The 16,034-nt window shown below is 44.2% G+C and overlaps 1 protein-coding gene and 1 long non-coding RNA gene across 5 annotated transcripts in view; both read left to right on the plus strand.

Moving 5' to 3' along the window:
- The window catches only part of ABCC5 (ATP binding cassette subfamily C member 5), an 83,058-nt gene that overhangs the window by 19,119 nt on the left and 47,905 nt on the right, over positions 1-16,034 (plus strand). For 2 of the 3 annotated variants that reach the window (XM_019503405.1, XM_019503406.1), the window contains exons 3-5: positions 10,212-10,372; positions 10,652-10,807; positions 12,526-12,673. In XM_019503405.1, coding sequence (XP_019358950.1) covers positions 10,212-10,372; positions 10,652-10,807; positions 12,526-12,673 — 465 coding nt within the window. The remainder of the gene's footprint in view (positions 1-10,211; positions 10,373-10,651; positions 10,808-12,525; positions 12,674-16,034) is intronic. The other variant, XM_019503407.1, reaches the window with a different exon arrangement.
- Positions 14,517-16,034, plus strand: part of LOC109288059 — a 7,289-nt gene continuing 5,771 nt past the window's right edge. Inside the window, exons 1-2 of one of the 2 annotated variants that reach the window (XR_002095054.1) lie at positions 14,517-15,063; positions 15,395-15,759. This is a non-coding gene — a long non-coding RNA (uncharacterized LOC109288059). Of the gene's footprint in view, positions 15,064-15,394; positions 15,760-16,034 lie in introns of those variants that run through there. The other variant, XR_002095055.1, reaches the window with a different exon arrangement.

Below are 16,034 nucleotides of genomic sequence, written 5' to 3' on the forward strand. Positions count from 1 at the left end.
TAGTGTTAGGGGGCAGTGGCAAAACAATGGAGGGATCTCATGTTTTATTTATGGCATAGGGTGGTACTTCAGCCTGTCTTTGTTTTGACTCCAGTGGTATGGTGGAAGCTAACATGGGCAGTGCTCATGTTGACCATTCTACCCTGCCTGGAGGGAAGAAGAATAAGGTGTAGGGAACCCAGAGCTGTTTCACAGGGGCTGCCATGTGATTGCCAGGATGTTGGGACAAAGATAATCCAAGTAGTGAGTCTTTGCATCCTCTATTATGGTGTAGACATGTGCCCTTTCTAAGAACCACTACAAATAAGTGCTAATCTTCCCCCGTTGCACCACAAATAGCATTCTTTCACTGAATATTGCCAGGGAGCATATGGTGTGTTTTCTGAAATGCAGGTGGAGAAGGGGGGGGGGAGGAAAGCAGCAAGGAGACGGCCATCTAGTTCAGTTGGCTAGTGTGGTGCTAATCGTATCAAGGTCAGGCATTTGATTTCTGACTGGACAGACTATTCCCTTGAGGTCCCCCTTTTAGCTGTACTCTTTTTCTATTAAACTAATCAAGCACATTCCCTTTTTATTGCCCATCCCCACTCTCTAGATTGATGTGGGATGTCTTTGTTTTCCAGAATTAGCCAGGAACTCTTTACAGACCTGCCTCTTTTTTTTGTCTGCCCCTTCTGCAGGATTGCCCTGTAAAACTTATGGATTGAGCTTTTAAAACAAAACAAACTAAATGCCTGGCTGTACTATAAAGTGTTTTGGTTTTTTATCCAGTAAAAACACTAAAACAGTGGCCTTGTTCTAAAGATCAGTAGTCCTCATAGGAATGAGGCTAGCTGTCAAGTGGTCAATACAGTTGAGGAGAGCATGGTCACCTGATGCCTAAGCAGGAGCACAGTGTGACACCTTGCAGAGAGCTGTCTTGTCAGGGCTTTCTGGCCCAAGAAAGCCCCCTCACACCAGCCGCCTGCTGCTACTGCATTTCTTGGCCGTTGCCTGCTTGTAAAAGCTACTCAGTGCTTACCTCAAAGGTGTGCAGGGCCTTGTGGCCCCAGGCCAAGGAGGAAGGTAGAACTGGGACCAGTCTGCAGGCCTGGAAGGGAATGGGAAGGCAGTGGGTTGGGATCTGTACTGGGATAGGATCAGGTTGGGTCATGGGCAGTATGGTGTAAAACCATTGCTGCAGGCAACCCAACTCTTATTGTGGTGGTGGTATAGTAGTTTCTGTAAACTTTTTTTCTTTCTATTTTACTGACAACCAACTTGCTTTAACTGTGGCTGGTGTCTTTTTTTATCCTTAATTTTTTTTAACCTAGCCCTTCTACCAGGCCTCAGTGTAACACTTCTGACTGCTTATAGTATATAAAACATGTTGGTGTTTTTAAAAAAAAAAAAAAAAAAAAAATCTTGGGTTGACAACTCTGGGCAGACCAAATTAATCAGTCCTGTGTTCTTTTGATACCAGACTATTTCCCACAACTAATTCTACAAGGCTCTTACTGCTGGATAGTCTTGGATCCAAGATGGCCATGCCACTTGTTGGCACAGTAACCATTTGATAGAAATCTATTGGCCCAAGCCATCCAGAAATACCTCTGTTCCTATATTATGTGGCTTAGTTTCACATACCATCCAACACTTGGTAATATCTGATTGCCCTTTTTCATAGGGATATGTAAACACTGAATGCCTGTATCGTGCTCCTGGAGAATGTCCTCCATTCCTGTTCTGCAAATGGTAAATCTAATGGTGAGGAGCTGGAGTTCTGGGGCTGTGCTTGCTGCTGCTGCTCCAGTATGCTGGCAACAGATCTTACAGCCATGGGGTGGGTCCTCCTTGGCTTAACTACTTCGCTTCTTGGTGTGGTTGAGCTGACCAAGGCTTGTTTTTTTCCTTGGTAGCCTTTGAGCATACTAGGGCAAGCAGTATACAAATACAGTGCAACTTATCTTCATTTTGGTTTTTAACAGGGGGAGCAACCACAACACACTGCAGGTGGCATGAGGGGACTTGCCTTGCCCCCTCTCTAGCAGATTCTAGCTTTCCACAATGCTTAATACAAATCTTCTATTACTAGTACAACTTTATTGTACTACCCTGTATTTTGTGAAATTTTTCTAATGCTAAGCTAGTCTGGTTTTATTTTTTCTTGTGAGTGGTGGGACCTTCTTTATGAATTTACTGTAAACTCTCATCCATGCAGGTGCAATGGTATCGGAAGCACTGTGACGAGTCCTGTATTGAACTGCACCCACTTACCTTTTTTGAAGACGCTTGAAAAATAGTCTGTGACCTGAATCCTTGTAGAGGGAGACTGAGCACAGCACTGCAATGAGCAGTAACCTTAACAAATAACTTGCATAATACATGCTGTTCTCATTGGTTTGTCGGCTGTGAGAGTGACTATAGAATGCATCTTACTCTGCAAGAATTGCTCTGCCTCGCACAATGCCTCCTGCATGCAAGTTGCTCGTTGGCACTCTGTGCACTGTTCTCATAAAGGTGTTGTGAAAAAGCAAAAAATCAAGAAGACACCTTTTTTTCCTTGCATAGATTCTCTTGCTGCCTTTCAAATGAACATCACTGTATCATATAGCAATTAGCTACAGAATCAAACAGTTCACTTCCTCTGTCCATGTGTCAGCTTAAATGCACGGTGAGGTAGGTTGTAAACCAGGGACACTTGCATAGACTCTGCCTGCTACGCTCCATTGGAGGCTGTCCAAGCTTTCTGAAGAGCTTGGTGCACTGCAGCAAGTACATGGCTCAAACTTTAAGTGCACCTTGCAGGCTCCCTTTCTGAGAGGACCCCCTATTTCTGGTCTATTCTAATGGGTATAATCTCTCCAACACACTTGCAAGAGAGAATAAAACAAGAGGCCAGATACTGCTAGATAAAGCTATAGCACTTCTTGGCCCTCCACACATGCAGGTAAAAGCACAATGGGGTAATATGTGATTCATGCAGTTGTGCCTCCTGCCATGCCACATGTTGCATCCCATTGTGCCTTTTATTGCAGGTGCAGGGGGAACCTGATCCTGGGCTCCCCTGCACTGGCAAGAAGCAAGTTCCCATGATGCAGGGGGCACCCACTCCAGCTGAGGGGTTCCCAGCTGTGGGGCTGCTCCACATCCTGAGGGAAGGGGATCTTGGCTTCCTGCCCCCCACCCTAAGGGTGTAGGAAACTTGTCAGGGCTGGAGGATTACTGCAGGGGCAATCTTTCTCCCTCACCCCAGGACTAAGGGAGAAGTCTTGCACATGCATACAGGTCTTGCTAAAGTTGTTGTAGGTTGTACAGCAGTGGCTTTTGAAATCCCAGAGTACTACTTCTGCTGATCATCCCAAGTCTGCAGCACTATCCTGTCCTATGTGTCCGTAGTAGAGCTGGGAGAATCTTTTTTGGCGAAGAGGTGGCTTTTTGTTTTAATTTCCCTCACTCCTTTTGCCTCCAACTTAGTTTTGGTCAGTTGAAACACTGCTTGTAAACTTAAGGCTGAATTTGGATAATTTTAGGATGTTTCACAAGCCTGCCAGAGACTGCAGGGTGGGGGAGGGGGAAGAAAGGTCTTTATCATGGTGCCGGACTGGGGGGGAGTAGTTGATGCACTTTGGGGGGGGGGTAGGGCTAGGATTTGGGGAGACCTCAGCAAATTGGAGGAAAAGGAGGATCTTGTGAAGATCAATAAAGACAAGTGCAAAGTCCTACACTGAGGAGGGAACAATCCCCTGCACTGGTGCAAGCTGGGGCTGACTGCCTGGGCAGCAGCTCTGCAGAAAAGGACTTGGGGGTGACAGTGAACAGTAAGCTGAACATGAGCCAGCTGTGCCCTTCTTGCAGAGAAGACTAACAGCATCCTGGGCTGCAGTGTTAGGAATGTTGTCAGCAGACTGAGCCAAGTGATTATTCTTCTCTTTCTCTGGTACTAGTGAGACTACAGCTGGAGTTCTGTGTCTGGTTTGGGGGCCCCCCTCTGCAGGAAGGATGTGGACAAATTGGAGAGAGTCCAGCAGAAGCTGCCCATAGAGGTTATGGGATCTCCATCCTTAGAGGCTTATTAAGACCTGACTAGACACAGCCTTGACAGGGACAATGTATTTGGGGCTGGTCCTGCTTGAAGCAAGGGGATGGACTAGTTGTAACCTCCTGAGGTCCCTTCCAACCCTAATGTTCTGAGTCTTTTATGCTTTATACCCTAGCCATTTGGAGACTCATCATGGGTGTGGGAATCTTCTGTGTCTGCTTTTTTGGAGTAGTGATTCAAACTGTGGCCTTCCACTGTCATGAAAGTACTCTACCTGTTTATAGGGTATTCAGGCACTGAAGGGATTTGGTTTTGCTCCAATAGCTTCATCTTAAACGGAACAAACAAAAGTTAGTTAATGACTGAGCTTTCTTTATGTAAGGGCAGCAGCTTGACCACCAATTTGTGAATCTAGTGCTTTACTTTTATTCAAGATTCCCTGAAACACAGCAGTTTCTGGTTGACTCAATACAGTTCTTGGTGGGGAGTGAGGAGGGAAGGGCAGGAGTGAAACCTGGTTTGAGTGGCCGTAGCCAGCAAACCTCAGAGCAATTCTCCGTCAAGTGCATTTGTCCCAGGAGAACTTGCAGAAGCCTCCATTTTTTAGCCTGCTGGGTAATGGGATGTCAAGAAAGCAAGTGACTGACTTATTCTGTTTGACCCCAAACCCTTTATTTCCGTCCTTTCTCATAAAGCATGAAAAGTTCCAGAAGGCAAAATATTCCATGGGATGGATGGCTAGAAGGCCAAGTACTTCTTGACAACCATGACAGTGCTATTTTGGCTGCAAAAAAATTATGCAAAAGGGCCTTGATTGCAGAACAAGAATACAATGTTTGTGCTATTATAGAAGTTGCCACCAACAGCTTTTTAATGCAGGTACACAACACTCTCATTGAAGTGCAAGCATAGACATGACCTTGGAAGAGAATGGGAGGGATGATGTTGCCAGGCAGGTACAGATAAAACTTCCCATAAACTCTGGATGAGGAAGCACATCTCAGTTGGGGAAAGGAGCAGCATGAATCACCCTGCGGAAGATAGAAGAAGGATTTTCCCTATCTTTCCTTCCTTATGTGCACAAGAGCCAAATTTTGTGGAATAAATGCCAGTGTAATGAGGAAGTGTGATGGGCATCTATTTGCTAACATCGTGTGTGATGCACTGTTTACTCCAAGTTGGGTGGATGCAGAGGGCTTTTAATAACCTTAGAGAGAAGGGCTGAGGACCCATTCCACCCTGCTGTGGCCTGGTACTATGATGATCTAGTAATAGGTATGGCACAGTACTGCCATGATCTTGCAGCTGTCAAGTTTTTAGTTCCAGATCTTTGTCTGGCTATCGCTAATAAAGCACCTACCACTGTAACCACACAGTGTGCTCTACAGCATCACTAATATCCAGAATATTTCTTGGCATGGGTAAATTGATTAGTTGTTAAAATGCTATAAAAATAAGCAAAGGGCAGGTTCTATATTCATTTAGCCTAGGATGACACAGTGGGAAAATGATGTGCTCAAACTCTTTGGCATGGTATAAACTTCAAGCTTTAATCTCAATTCCAAATAAAGTCTCTTGCATTCTCTAGTTCAGCACTTCTCAACCCATGGGTTGTAACCCAAAAGTGGGTCACGAAGAATATATGAAAGGGTCATGAACAAGTTTTAAAACTGGATCAACAAACTATTAAAAATGGATTCTCCTTTTAAAGAAGAAAAACATGGGAAACTATGGTTTTTTCCCTTGTGGGCTGCTTGGGCTCCCCCCTGTCCCCTACACCCACACTGGCAGGCTAGGGCTTGGGGGGCAGTGGGTTGGGGCCATCCGTGCTTACAAATGGGTCCTGGTACAAAAAGGTCAAGAACCACTACTCTAGTTCAGCAGTCTGCAGCCTTGGTAACCACTACATGTTCAGTATCTCTTCAATGGGGAGAAGCTAGTAGTAACACCTATATTTAGGTTGCTTAACACCTTCGATCACAATATAGGCTGGGGAACTCTTCTTCACAAAACCTTCACACTTTTGTTATTTGTGCCAAGCCTTTAATTTATTAAGGGGGTAGAATATCCTTGGAGGACAGAAATGTCTCTTCGTTCCATGAAATTTCATACTTGGCTAAGATGTGAACTGTTAAAATGCAGTTCTTCTCATACTTGTGCTTCTCAGCATTGCTAACCGTTCCAAGAGGCAAGGATTTCTGTAGATGTTGCTTTTATTGGACCAGCTGCCCAGTTGAGAGAGACTTTAAAAAAAGCTCCAAGGCCAGCCTTGTATCTTTGCCAAAGGTTTGGGGAGGGTATGACTAGACGAAAGAACTGGGCTGAGCTGCATGTCCTGAAGTAACACTTGAAGAAGGACCCCTTCAGCTGCAGCAGTGGGGAAGAGGTTAGCCTGCCCCATTTCCTTCCAACACATGGTGACTACATGGGAGGTGGGGCCCAGGACCTATATCTATTTTTGGAAAGAAGGCTTTCTGCAACCATAGCAATGGGTTGATTTGTGGGGGTGAGGGAAGAGGTGGGGTAAGAGGAAGAAAGTGATGGCTTGTTACAGTTGTATGCAATAGAAATTTTTTTAACTTTTTTATTCTAGTTTTCCCCTGTCTTTTAAAATCCAAGGGAATTGCATTTACAGGTTAATATTGCAGAGTACAAATAAGTCTGGCCAACTTCTAAGCCCCTGGGGCCTGTGCTGCACAGGCCTCACCAGTCAAACCACAGGCTGCCCATGTGGCATTCCCCATCCACCACTGTACTAGGCATTCCTGTACCCCTCACCCTCATCCCCAGCTGCAACATGCAAGCACAATCCATGCCCCCCCCCCCCAACTGCATTGTGTGCCTGTGCAGGCAGCCCCCCACCACTTCACCATACAGGTGCTGTCCCCTGTGTGTAGCCCCATGCTCGCCCTTAGCTCCCCACAGTGCTCCTTGCATTGTAGAGGCAGGAAGGAGTGGCCAGAGGGAAGATTCAGGCTGCTGCCTTTAAAATACCATTTTAAAGGTAATCTATAATATAAGTAACAAATTATAGTGTGTTAAATAATGAACCAGAAAAAACTGTGTTTATTGTCCCACTTATTACATGTGTATGCCCTTGACCTATGGGCCACATTCTTCAGTAAATTGGTGGTTTTCAACCTGTGGTCCATGGACCCCTAGGGGTCCACGAGAGATGACTGTGATCAATCAAAAGTATGTGAATACCTACACGTACAATTCAAAGGGGTCTGTATCTCCGTTCAAAATTTCCGAAGGGGTCCACAAATGAAAAAGGTTGAAAACCACTACAGTAGATCTAAGGCAGGGGCAGGCAATTATTTTGGACGGAGTGCCGCTTACTGAGTTTTGGCAAGTCATCGAGGGCCATATGACAGGCAGCCTGGGGCAGGTACATATGTTTCTAAATTTTTTTTAGGGGCCCCGCGGGCCAGCTAAAATTGCCTGGCAGGCCACATCTGGCCCACGGGCCTCATTTTGCCCACTCCTGATCTAAGGGATTGAAGCCCATAGTCTCACATAGTCAGTATATGCAGTTTATTTGGAAAGTAAAATGAAGTGAACTGGGGGAGATCACTGCACCCTCAGTGCTAAATAAGTCTAAAACAACCAAAACCTTGATATATTATCAACTAAACAATGGGAGTGGGGCATTGCCGCTCTGTTGACATTACTTTCTGTGTGTGCATTGTAAAGATCTTGTGTACGCTTGGAGACTTTCTTGTCACGGGAACTGTTCTCTGTTCCCAGGTTTTAATGCAGCGCAGGGAACTGCAAGGTTCTTTCCAAGGTGGTGCTATTACTATAAAATAGCATGTGCGTTGCTTCCTGGTGATTCACAAACATGGTATTTACAACCTGTCCGCAGACAGTTCTCTGTACTCTGCCAGTGTTGTGTGGTTGTGTGACAGGCTCCTCTTGCTGCCTAAGGGGTTTTATCCACATGCTCTTCTGTGTGTCAAGAGGGGAGAGATTTTTTTTCAAGAGCAGTTCTCTGTTCATTTGCCATTCGGTCGTTTCCACGTGGGCTGGAGAGATCCTATTGAGTAGCAGTTCTTGTGAGCCAGATTGTTTGACTACTGTGTGTGCTGGGGAGAGAAACCTTTCGTCTATTTAAAATGTATCTTGTTGTTATGTGTTCATTCATATTCAAAAGCATGTTCTATCAGGACACTGGGCAAACATCATGCCCAAGCTTTCTCTGCCAAACAGAGCTTTCTCATTTTCATCCAGATGGTTGAATTTTTCAGTGTTGGCCGTTAAGGATGGCACTGATTGGTTTTTAAGACTTCCAGGAGTGCCTGGTCACTTGGTTTGGGTTTTTTGGGTTTTTTTTTTGGCAGGTTCAGCAGGAGAGTATTGCTTACAAGGAGGGAGTTGGTTTGCATAAAGGGAGCCTTCTAACCCAGCCTGCAGGTTGTAAGTTGGACCCGCCACGTGTGTTGTAATATCGTCCTGTCCTCCCCTTGTGCTCTCTCTGCTTCTTCGAGGCAGGGGCAATGCATCCCCCTTTCCTGTAAGTGCAGAGTCTCCCTTTGGGTGCTATTCAAGCAGGGAGAGATTTTTGTCCCTGTGTCCTTCGTGCATGTGGCAGGTAGATGGAGACCTAATAATGTCATAACACTTGGACATTGATATCCATTAAACCTATATCTCCCCCAGGGTTTTGTACTTCTAACAAGGTTATGCAACTAAAGAGAACGGGGATCAAATGCTAGCTCCAGATTTGGGCATTGAACGCACAGAGCCTTCTGCTCCAGAAGATTAGTAGGCAGTAATAGCCCAATGTTTGTAGCTTTGGTGACTGAGCCGATCTCTTGGAAAAGGACAGTAGTCTTGATCAGGCAGTTAATGGGGATAAACTAATATGTATTTGCACACAAAGAGTTGGGAAGGGTTTTTGTTTGTGGTCAGGGACAATTTTGATGCAAGTGTCCTCATTGAGCCTTGTGTGGGTGTACTTAGTACTGCTGTGTTGGCAGGCACCCTCGCTATATCTGATTTCCAAGTAAAAGATTTTGTAAGGCCCGCTGCTGTTTTGGACCTCCAGAGTACTGATGTGGCCTTCTCTTGTGTGAACTTAAATTTGCATCTTCCCACAGGGCTGTGGAAATGTCTCTTGGCCAAATAAGGGTGGTATAGTTGCCATTGAAACAGGGGCCAGAGCTACTTTGTGAAAGGGATTCCCAGCTTGGAAAGATGCGACTAACTTTTGTTGGCTGTCTCCTGACCTTGTCTTTACATAAAAGAAAATGCTGTTTTGTACAATATATGTTTTACCTCTGAACTGTCACACCATCTTAGCGAGTGACTAAGGTCCAGGGGGTTTGCTTTTATCAGCTGCTCAGTCAGCGTGCACACAGGCGATCGTATCAGAGCACCTGAAGTGTGTTAAGGCCCTGCCCCCTTTTCCTCTGGAAATGCTTAGCTCTCTGTGTTGGTAAAAATATCCTAAGTCATGGTAAGTGGGATATAAGCTTGGAAGGTGTGTAAAACCTCAGTCTTCAGAACATAAGCCAATAATTAATTATCTGAATTTATGAGATCATCTCACATTGCATGTGTTGTACAGTTGTCCATTATGGGAGTTATACACCCTTCCCTAAAGCTGTGGATTTTAGACTCAAGGCATGCTTTGGAAAATGTCAGTTCTTAGTTTTTACTTACTTTTCTGTAGTCAAAAATCAATAGAGGAATTCTTCTGTTGCAAAGATTTCAAATGTTCTGATCTATTGTGGTCTTTCTAACACTCTGGATTCCTAGTTGCAATCTCGGGGTTTATTTTGTGAATCATGTTTGCGCACCTACCAGTGCTCACATTGTGTGGAACCCCACAGAACCCATGAAAGAATCCCAAGGCACCCCAGGATGCCATGGCACTCTGGTTGAAAATCACTGCCCTAATGCTTTTGGTACTGGCTTAGTAACAAGACACAGATTTAGATTATTCCTAATCCTCTGACACCCAAAAATGCATAGGTACTACATCATTGAGCTCCAGCATCCTAGAAATCCAGAGACCTCAAGCAGATCTAGAATGCATCTTCTGTGTTTCTGCCATTGCTAGACCATCCCTTGCACTTGTAATACACCATCACAACGATCCCCAGCAATTACAGGTGTTGAGTTGCTGGAGATAGAAATGATGGATTTTTTGGAATTTCAGACTCCATTGTCTCGTTTGTAAAAGCAGGTGGAATGCCAAGATGCCTTGGAAGCAGCAGCTCGAGCAGAAGGCCTACCTCTGGATACCTCCATACATTCCCAGATGAGAATGTTGGATGAGGAGCGTCACAAGGGCAAATACCACCATGGCTTGAATTTGCTGAAACCCATACGGACGACTTCCAAGTAAGTCTTTTTGCTAAAGAAAAACATATGGTTTCAATTGCAGCTTTCTTAAAAATGTGGTGTTTAAAGTGTGATTGTAGCTCTGAAGTTGACCAAAAGATACCCAAATGTCACCTGTTGAAACCTTTATGGAGACCATTGAGCACATGCATGCAATACTTGTAGTGGAGATGTTTGGGTGGTTGTGGTGGTGGGTTTTTTGTTTGTTTGTTTTCTTTTTTTAAGGGTGTCATGTTCCTTTTTTTTAACGGTGTTGTCATTTTCTATCTTCTCTTCCAGGCACCAGCACCCTGTTGATAATGCAGGACTTTTCTCCTGCATGACCTTCTCATGGCTCAGTCCTCTAGCCAGCAGAGCACACAAGAAAGGAGAGTTGTTTATGGATGATGTGTGGCCTTTGTCAAAGCATGAGTCTTCAGAAGTCAACTGTAGAAGGTAAAGATGTCCTAGTGTATACCCTGTACCCTGATGTTTATAGGTTAGCCAGTATAGGTGCATGCCTGACAGCCTTTGAAAATCAGCACTTGCCACAAAAGTATTCTTCATTAGGGAAACTTAATCTTAATTCTCCCTCCTGGGGCCAGTTCCTTTTGAGATACAAGGGGCACTGCAATGTCTCTGACTTTAGTGAAATCAGCTGAGCAGTAGTGCACATTAATGCCATTTGTGTTTCAAACAAGAGCTCGCTCTCACTGCCCAGATTCTGAATCTTCAGAAAGCACTTAATGCTGAGTTAGTGGCAAAATAAAATTACAGTCAGTCTAAACTGTTGTCACAAGTGGGAATTTTAGGTGGGGCAAGAACTGTAGCATTTGGCCCCAGGACTTGATTGCGAGATCAAATGCCAAAGGGTTTTGATCTAGTATCCCACAATATCTTTGTGGGAAAACTGGAAGGTTGTGGGCTCAGCTGCTTGATGGTTCAGTGGGTGGGAAACTGGTTACAAGGTAGGACCCAGAGAGTTTTCATGAATGGATCCGTGTCATTCTGGTGTGAAGTGGCCAGTGGTGTCCCTCAGGGGTCCGTGCTTGGACCGGTGCTTTTCAACATTTTTTATTAATGATTTGGATGGGGAAGTGAAAAGCTCACTGACCAAGTTCGTGGACGACACCAAGTTATGGGGCAGTGTGGTCACGTCAGAAGATAGTTACAGGCAGACCTAGACAGGTTTGAGAGTTGGGCAGACCAGAATCAGATGAAGTTTAACACTTTCAAGTGTAAGGTGCTCCACCTGAGGGCAAACAACTCTTAACGCATGTACAAGCTCAGTGGTGACAGCTTGACTTGCACCATGGCCGAAACGGACCTAGGGGTAATGAATGACCATCCTATGAATGAGCTGTCAGTATGAGGCAGTGGTCAGTAGGGCAAACAACACGCTGATGTGCATCAACCAATGAATCTTGTGTAAATCCTAAGGAAGTGATACTCTTGCTGTATTCAGCACTGGTGAGACCACAGTTAGAGTACTACGTCCAGTTCTGGGCACTACACTTGAATAAAGATGTGGAAAAACTTGAGAGGGTCCGGAGAAAAGCCACCCATATGATCAGGGACTTGATCAGGAGTGCATCAGAAGCTCGGTGAGCAACTGTTCACTAGGGCACCCCCAGGGAAGACCAGGACCAATGGGTACAAACTCCTGGAAGGCTGCTTCAGGCTTAATACTAAGAAAAATTCCATTAGTCAGGGTGTCCAGACTGTGGAATAAACTCCCTCCAGAGGTGGTGCAGTCACCTACCCTGGAGGTTTTCAAGAGGAGAGGTAAATAGTCACCTTGCTGGGGTCACCTAACCCCAGTTGTCTTCCTGCAAGGTTCCTTCCAGCCCCTAACATCTACCTAATGAGTCGTGGGTCAGCAGATTCTTGTTCCCAGAGAGTCTCTAAGCAAAATAAGAAGCACTCTAATTTTCTGTAGCTCTCTGCAGCATAAAAGCCCTTTTCCCTATAGATTCACTGTAAAGATTCCATAGTGATTCAGGATAGAACTATTTCTCTTGGCTGCACAGAATACGCTGTGTTGTGTATACTTGTTTTGGACCTTGATGACTTGATCCGAGAAGGCTGTGAGAAAACAAGAGCTTCTCATCTATGAAAGAAAGTGTCTGTTGTCCTGATTTGAGGCGTCTAATCGCAGGATTTGTACTTCTCAGGTTGGAGAGATTGTGGCAGGAAGAGCTGAAGGAAATGGGGGCTGACGATGCTTCTCTCCGGAGGGTTGTGTGGGTCTTCTGCCGCACCAGGCTCATCATTTCCATAGTGTGTCTGATGATCACACAGCTCGCGGGCTTCAGTGGACCAGTAAGTAATATCCATCCTTTTTTTAACATCCCCAAAGAGCTCCATCCCATGGCCAGCTCTAACATGTTAAGGTTTCATTGCAGGGTCATTAATCGTTTTGACTAGTTAGTTTGGAAAATGGGGTTCTTGCTGAGAGAAATGGGTGTTTTTGAGAGAGCTTTCCTGCAGCTGGTGAATCAGTTGCTTGACACATAAGGCCAGGTCTCTGGAAAACAGTGGGCGGGCTTAGATGTCCTGAAGGAAAAATATATTTGTCTTTTCTTTCTGGTTTTGAGAATAGCGTAAGGCCCTTCCTTAACTGGTGTGGACTTAGTGTATTAATGGTTGTATAAAGCTTTTGTTTTGCTTTTGTTTCCTTGCTTTTGCTACTTTTTTTTTTAGGTAACACTTTTATTTTGGAACTAAAATTCATATGGTAAAGACATTACTTTGTAGATCAGTGGCCTTAATAGTGCAAGAAATGGAGTGGTATTATTCGATCATTCTTTAAAAATTGAAGAAAGCAGGTCTCGGGAGAAATCTGCATCTTTAGTTATTGATCCTACAAAGATTGATCCAGCAGGTTCCACTGAGAAACGTTAAACTATGGCATTGCCAGTAGGAGCTGTGACTTGTTACTGTAGGTAGTACTGAAGGTACAACATATGGGACTTGACATTCACACCATTTTCCTGTCACCTGTTTGTTGCACATGCTGTGCAGATTTACAGTTGAGATTTTGACTAAATTTATTCTCTACGAATTTCCCTTGAGGAGTAGGAGCAGTATTACTGCTTGTAGTACATGTTTCAGTGTGCTGTTAAGATGGAGGTTCATTTTGTCGGTAAGTACATCTGGGATGCGCTCTTAGGTTAAAAGTCTCTTTTTGAAAATGTTTTTTCCTGCTTTTCATATCTTTTAAATGTTTGCTTTGTTCCCTCTTAATAGGCAATACAATGTCTGTTTTTGTGATATTCTTTTCAGTGTCATAATTTTCCCTCTTAATAGGCAATACAATGTCTGTTTTTGTGATATTGTTTTCAGTGTCATAATTAATGATAATAGCTTGTGGTAGTTATAAAACACTTGGACAAATGGTTGGTTGTACTGTTAATTGCCAAAACTGATGAAGATTTTAACAGAACCAGCTTCCCCCAAGAAGAGCTTCTGTCATTGTTTCACTACAGGGTCCTGGTAGCTGCTCTTATCTTTAGCAGAGAACTTGCAGCAGGGTTGTCCCTAATTTCTTTAGAATAATTGTGCTGCTCTGTCAAAGCCAAACTGCTTAACAGAGAGACACTTTAATAGGCTGGGTTTTTAGGTTGCAATTCACTCAGTCTGGATAATCTAAAATTTTGATCCCTCAAAGATTTGCCTATTTCTAGTCAACCTTGTTCAGTTCTCTGAATGAGGAACCTCCTCTTTTTGGTTCCATCATTTTGGCATGAAAGATGAGTCTTTACCACCCCTCCCCCCTGTTTTTTGTTTTTTTTTTTTTTTTTTTTTTTTAAGTGGCATGCATTTGTGATGTGCCTGGGCTGTCTCCTCTGAATTATCAGTGCTTTCTTGGACTGACGTAGCCTTTCAGTTTTATTGAGGTGAAAAGGGAGATCTGGAAAAGCACTCGGCTTGTCTGAATGCATTGGTGAAAATTACCAAAATGGAGTTAAACGTTTTCCAAACTTGAACATTGTGAACTGAGTTTCCCTGAATTTGGAGTGCTAGGCATAGTGGCAGGTTCACTAACAAGCATTTTAATGGATATAGCTGGAGGAGGGGTGGGGGGGTTGCATTTTTGGTATTAGATCCTTCCCAAAGCCTACTCCTTCCCCCCCCAACACACGCACACACACACACACACGCACACTCTCTCTCTGCATCTGGCACAATTTCCAAACTCAAAACCTGTTCAGAGAAACTCCCTGTATCAGACTGTCTTGCAATAACCATCAGAATGCACTAGCACAGGTAAAAGACCTCTTAAATCCAGCAGGTACAATTGCTGCTATTTTACCCGGTGCCAAACATTTCATTTTCAGATGGGGCAGGGACAGAAAATCTGTTTAACTCCAGGTCTGAACACACGCGGATGTTTTGTAGTAGCTCAGAACTAGTTTCTCTGTTTGGGAGATGGGCGGCTGGGGGGAACTTGCTATCTTAGCGGAGCACAGCTCGGAGGGCCCATCCGTTAGGCAGGGGGGAGTGGTGAGCCATCGAGGTAAGTGTCCCACTCGTCCCGTTCCGCTCCAGGTGCAGCTTGCTTTGTGCTGTCACACACTGGACTGGGTGGGGAGCGTTTCTCTGTAGTGGAACCAGTGACAGAAGCTGTTCTTTAGAATTTTCAGGATGGCTGTATTCTGCGATCAGAATGAGACAGTCACGCTGGGCAGAATCCAACGCCAAGAGCAAAGGTAAGGTAATGTTTATTCAATGGGAATGCTTAAGACAGCCAAGCAACTAATACCAACCACTACGGTAATATCTGCCCGCAGGAGTCCCTTTCCCCGTTAGTTTAAGATTAACGTTTAAAGAGTGTATCTCGTTTTGTAAAAGAACTTTGTGTTGGATTTCCTTTTTTACTTTTCATTAAACTTCCTTGAGTATGAACAAAATGTTTTGAAATGTGAATGTTACCTATTTGACTTCCCCCCCCCTTTTTTTTTTTTGAAATTCTTTAATCTGCTGTTTTCCTCTCTTTCTTTGGAAAAAAAACTTTTTTTTTTTCCTGATACACAATGTAAGCCTTACCTTTTTATCTCATCACGGGAGATGCTGATTCTATAAAACAGTGCTGAAAAAAATGCACTTAAAAGGTTTTGGGAGGAAAGAGACCCCAGGAAACATCTGCTCTCTTTACACACCTTCTCTTGGAGACTTTCAGCCCTGCTGCGGTATGCGAGAAAATGCTTGCTGCGCTGCGATCGTGCTGAGTTACAGCTCATGAGGAAAAAAGGGGCATTTGACCCCACTACTCAGTGACTCAGTTGCGTATGTTGGATTGAATACTGGAAAAGAAGTCAGTCTTCTCATTAGTAACTGCAAACCAACTGTATGCAGTTATGGTCAAAACAGTGGATGTAAAGATCAATCCAAGTAAGAGAGAGGCTGGAATACAGTAGCTTTGTGAATGTGAGCTCCTCACATTTGTTCAGGGACTGGTGTGTAAATTTTATCGATGGGCCATTCTAGAACCTGATGGACATCCTGGCTTTAATTCCCACTTAGGGAAAATGAATGAGCAAAAATCTTTACAGCATGTTTCCTTGGTTCTGCCACACAGAATTAGCTGCTTCAGGAAGAGTGCATTTGGTCTTCAGTTTTTATCTGTCGATCGGTGCTGGGTATAGCTATGTTGCCTTTGGTGAAATGGTACATTTTTTTT

Source organism: Gavialis gangeticus, unplaced genomic scaffold (assembly GCF_001723915.1).
Source record: "Gavialis gangeticus isolate Ggan-Ray unplaced genomic scaffold, GavGan_comp1, whole genome shotgun sequence".
Taxonomy (NCBI): domain Eukaryota; kingdom Metazoa; phylum Chordata; order Crocodylia; family Gavialidae; genus Gavialis; species Gavialis gangeticus.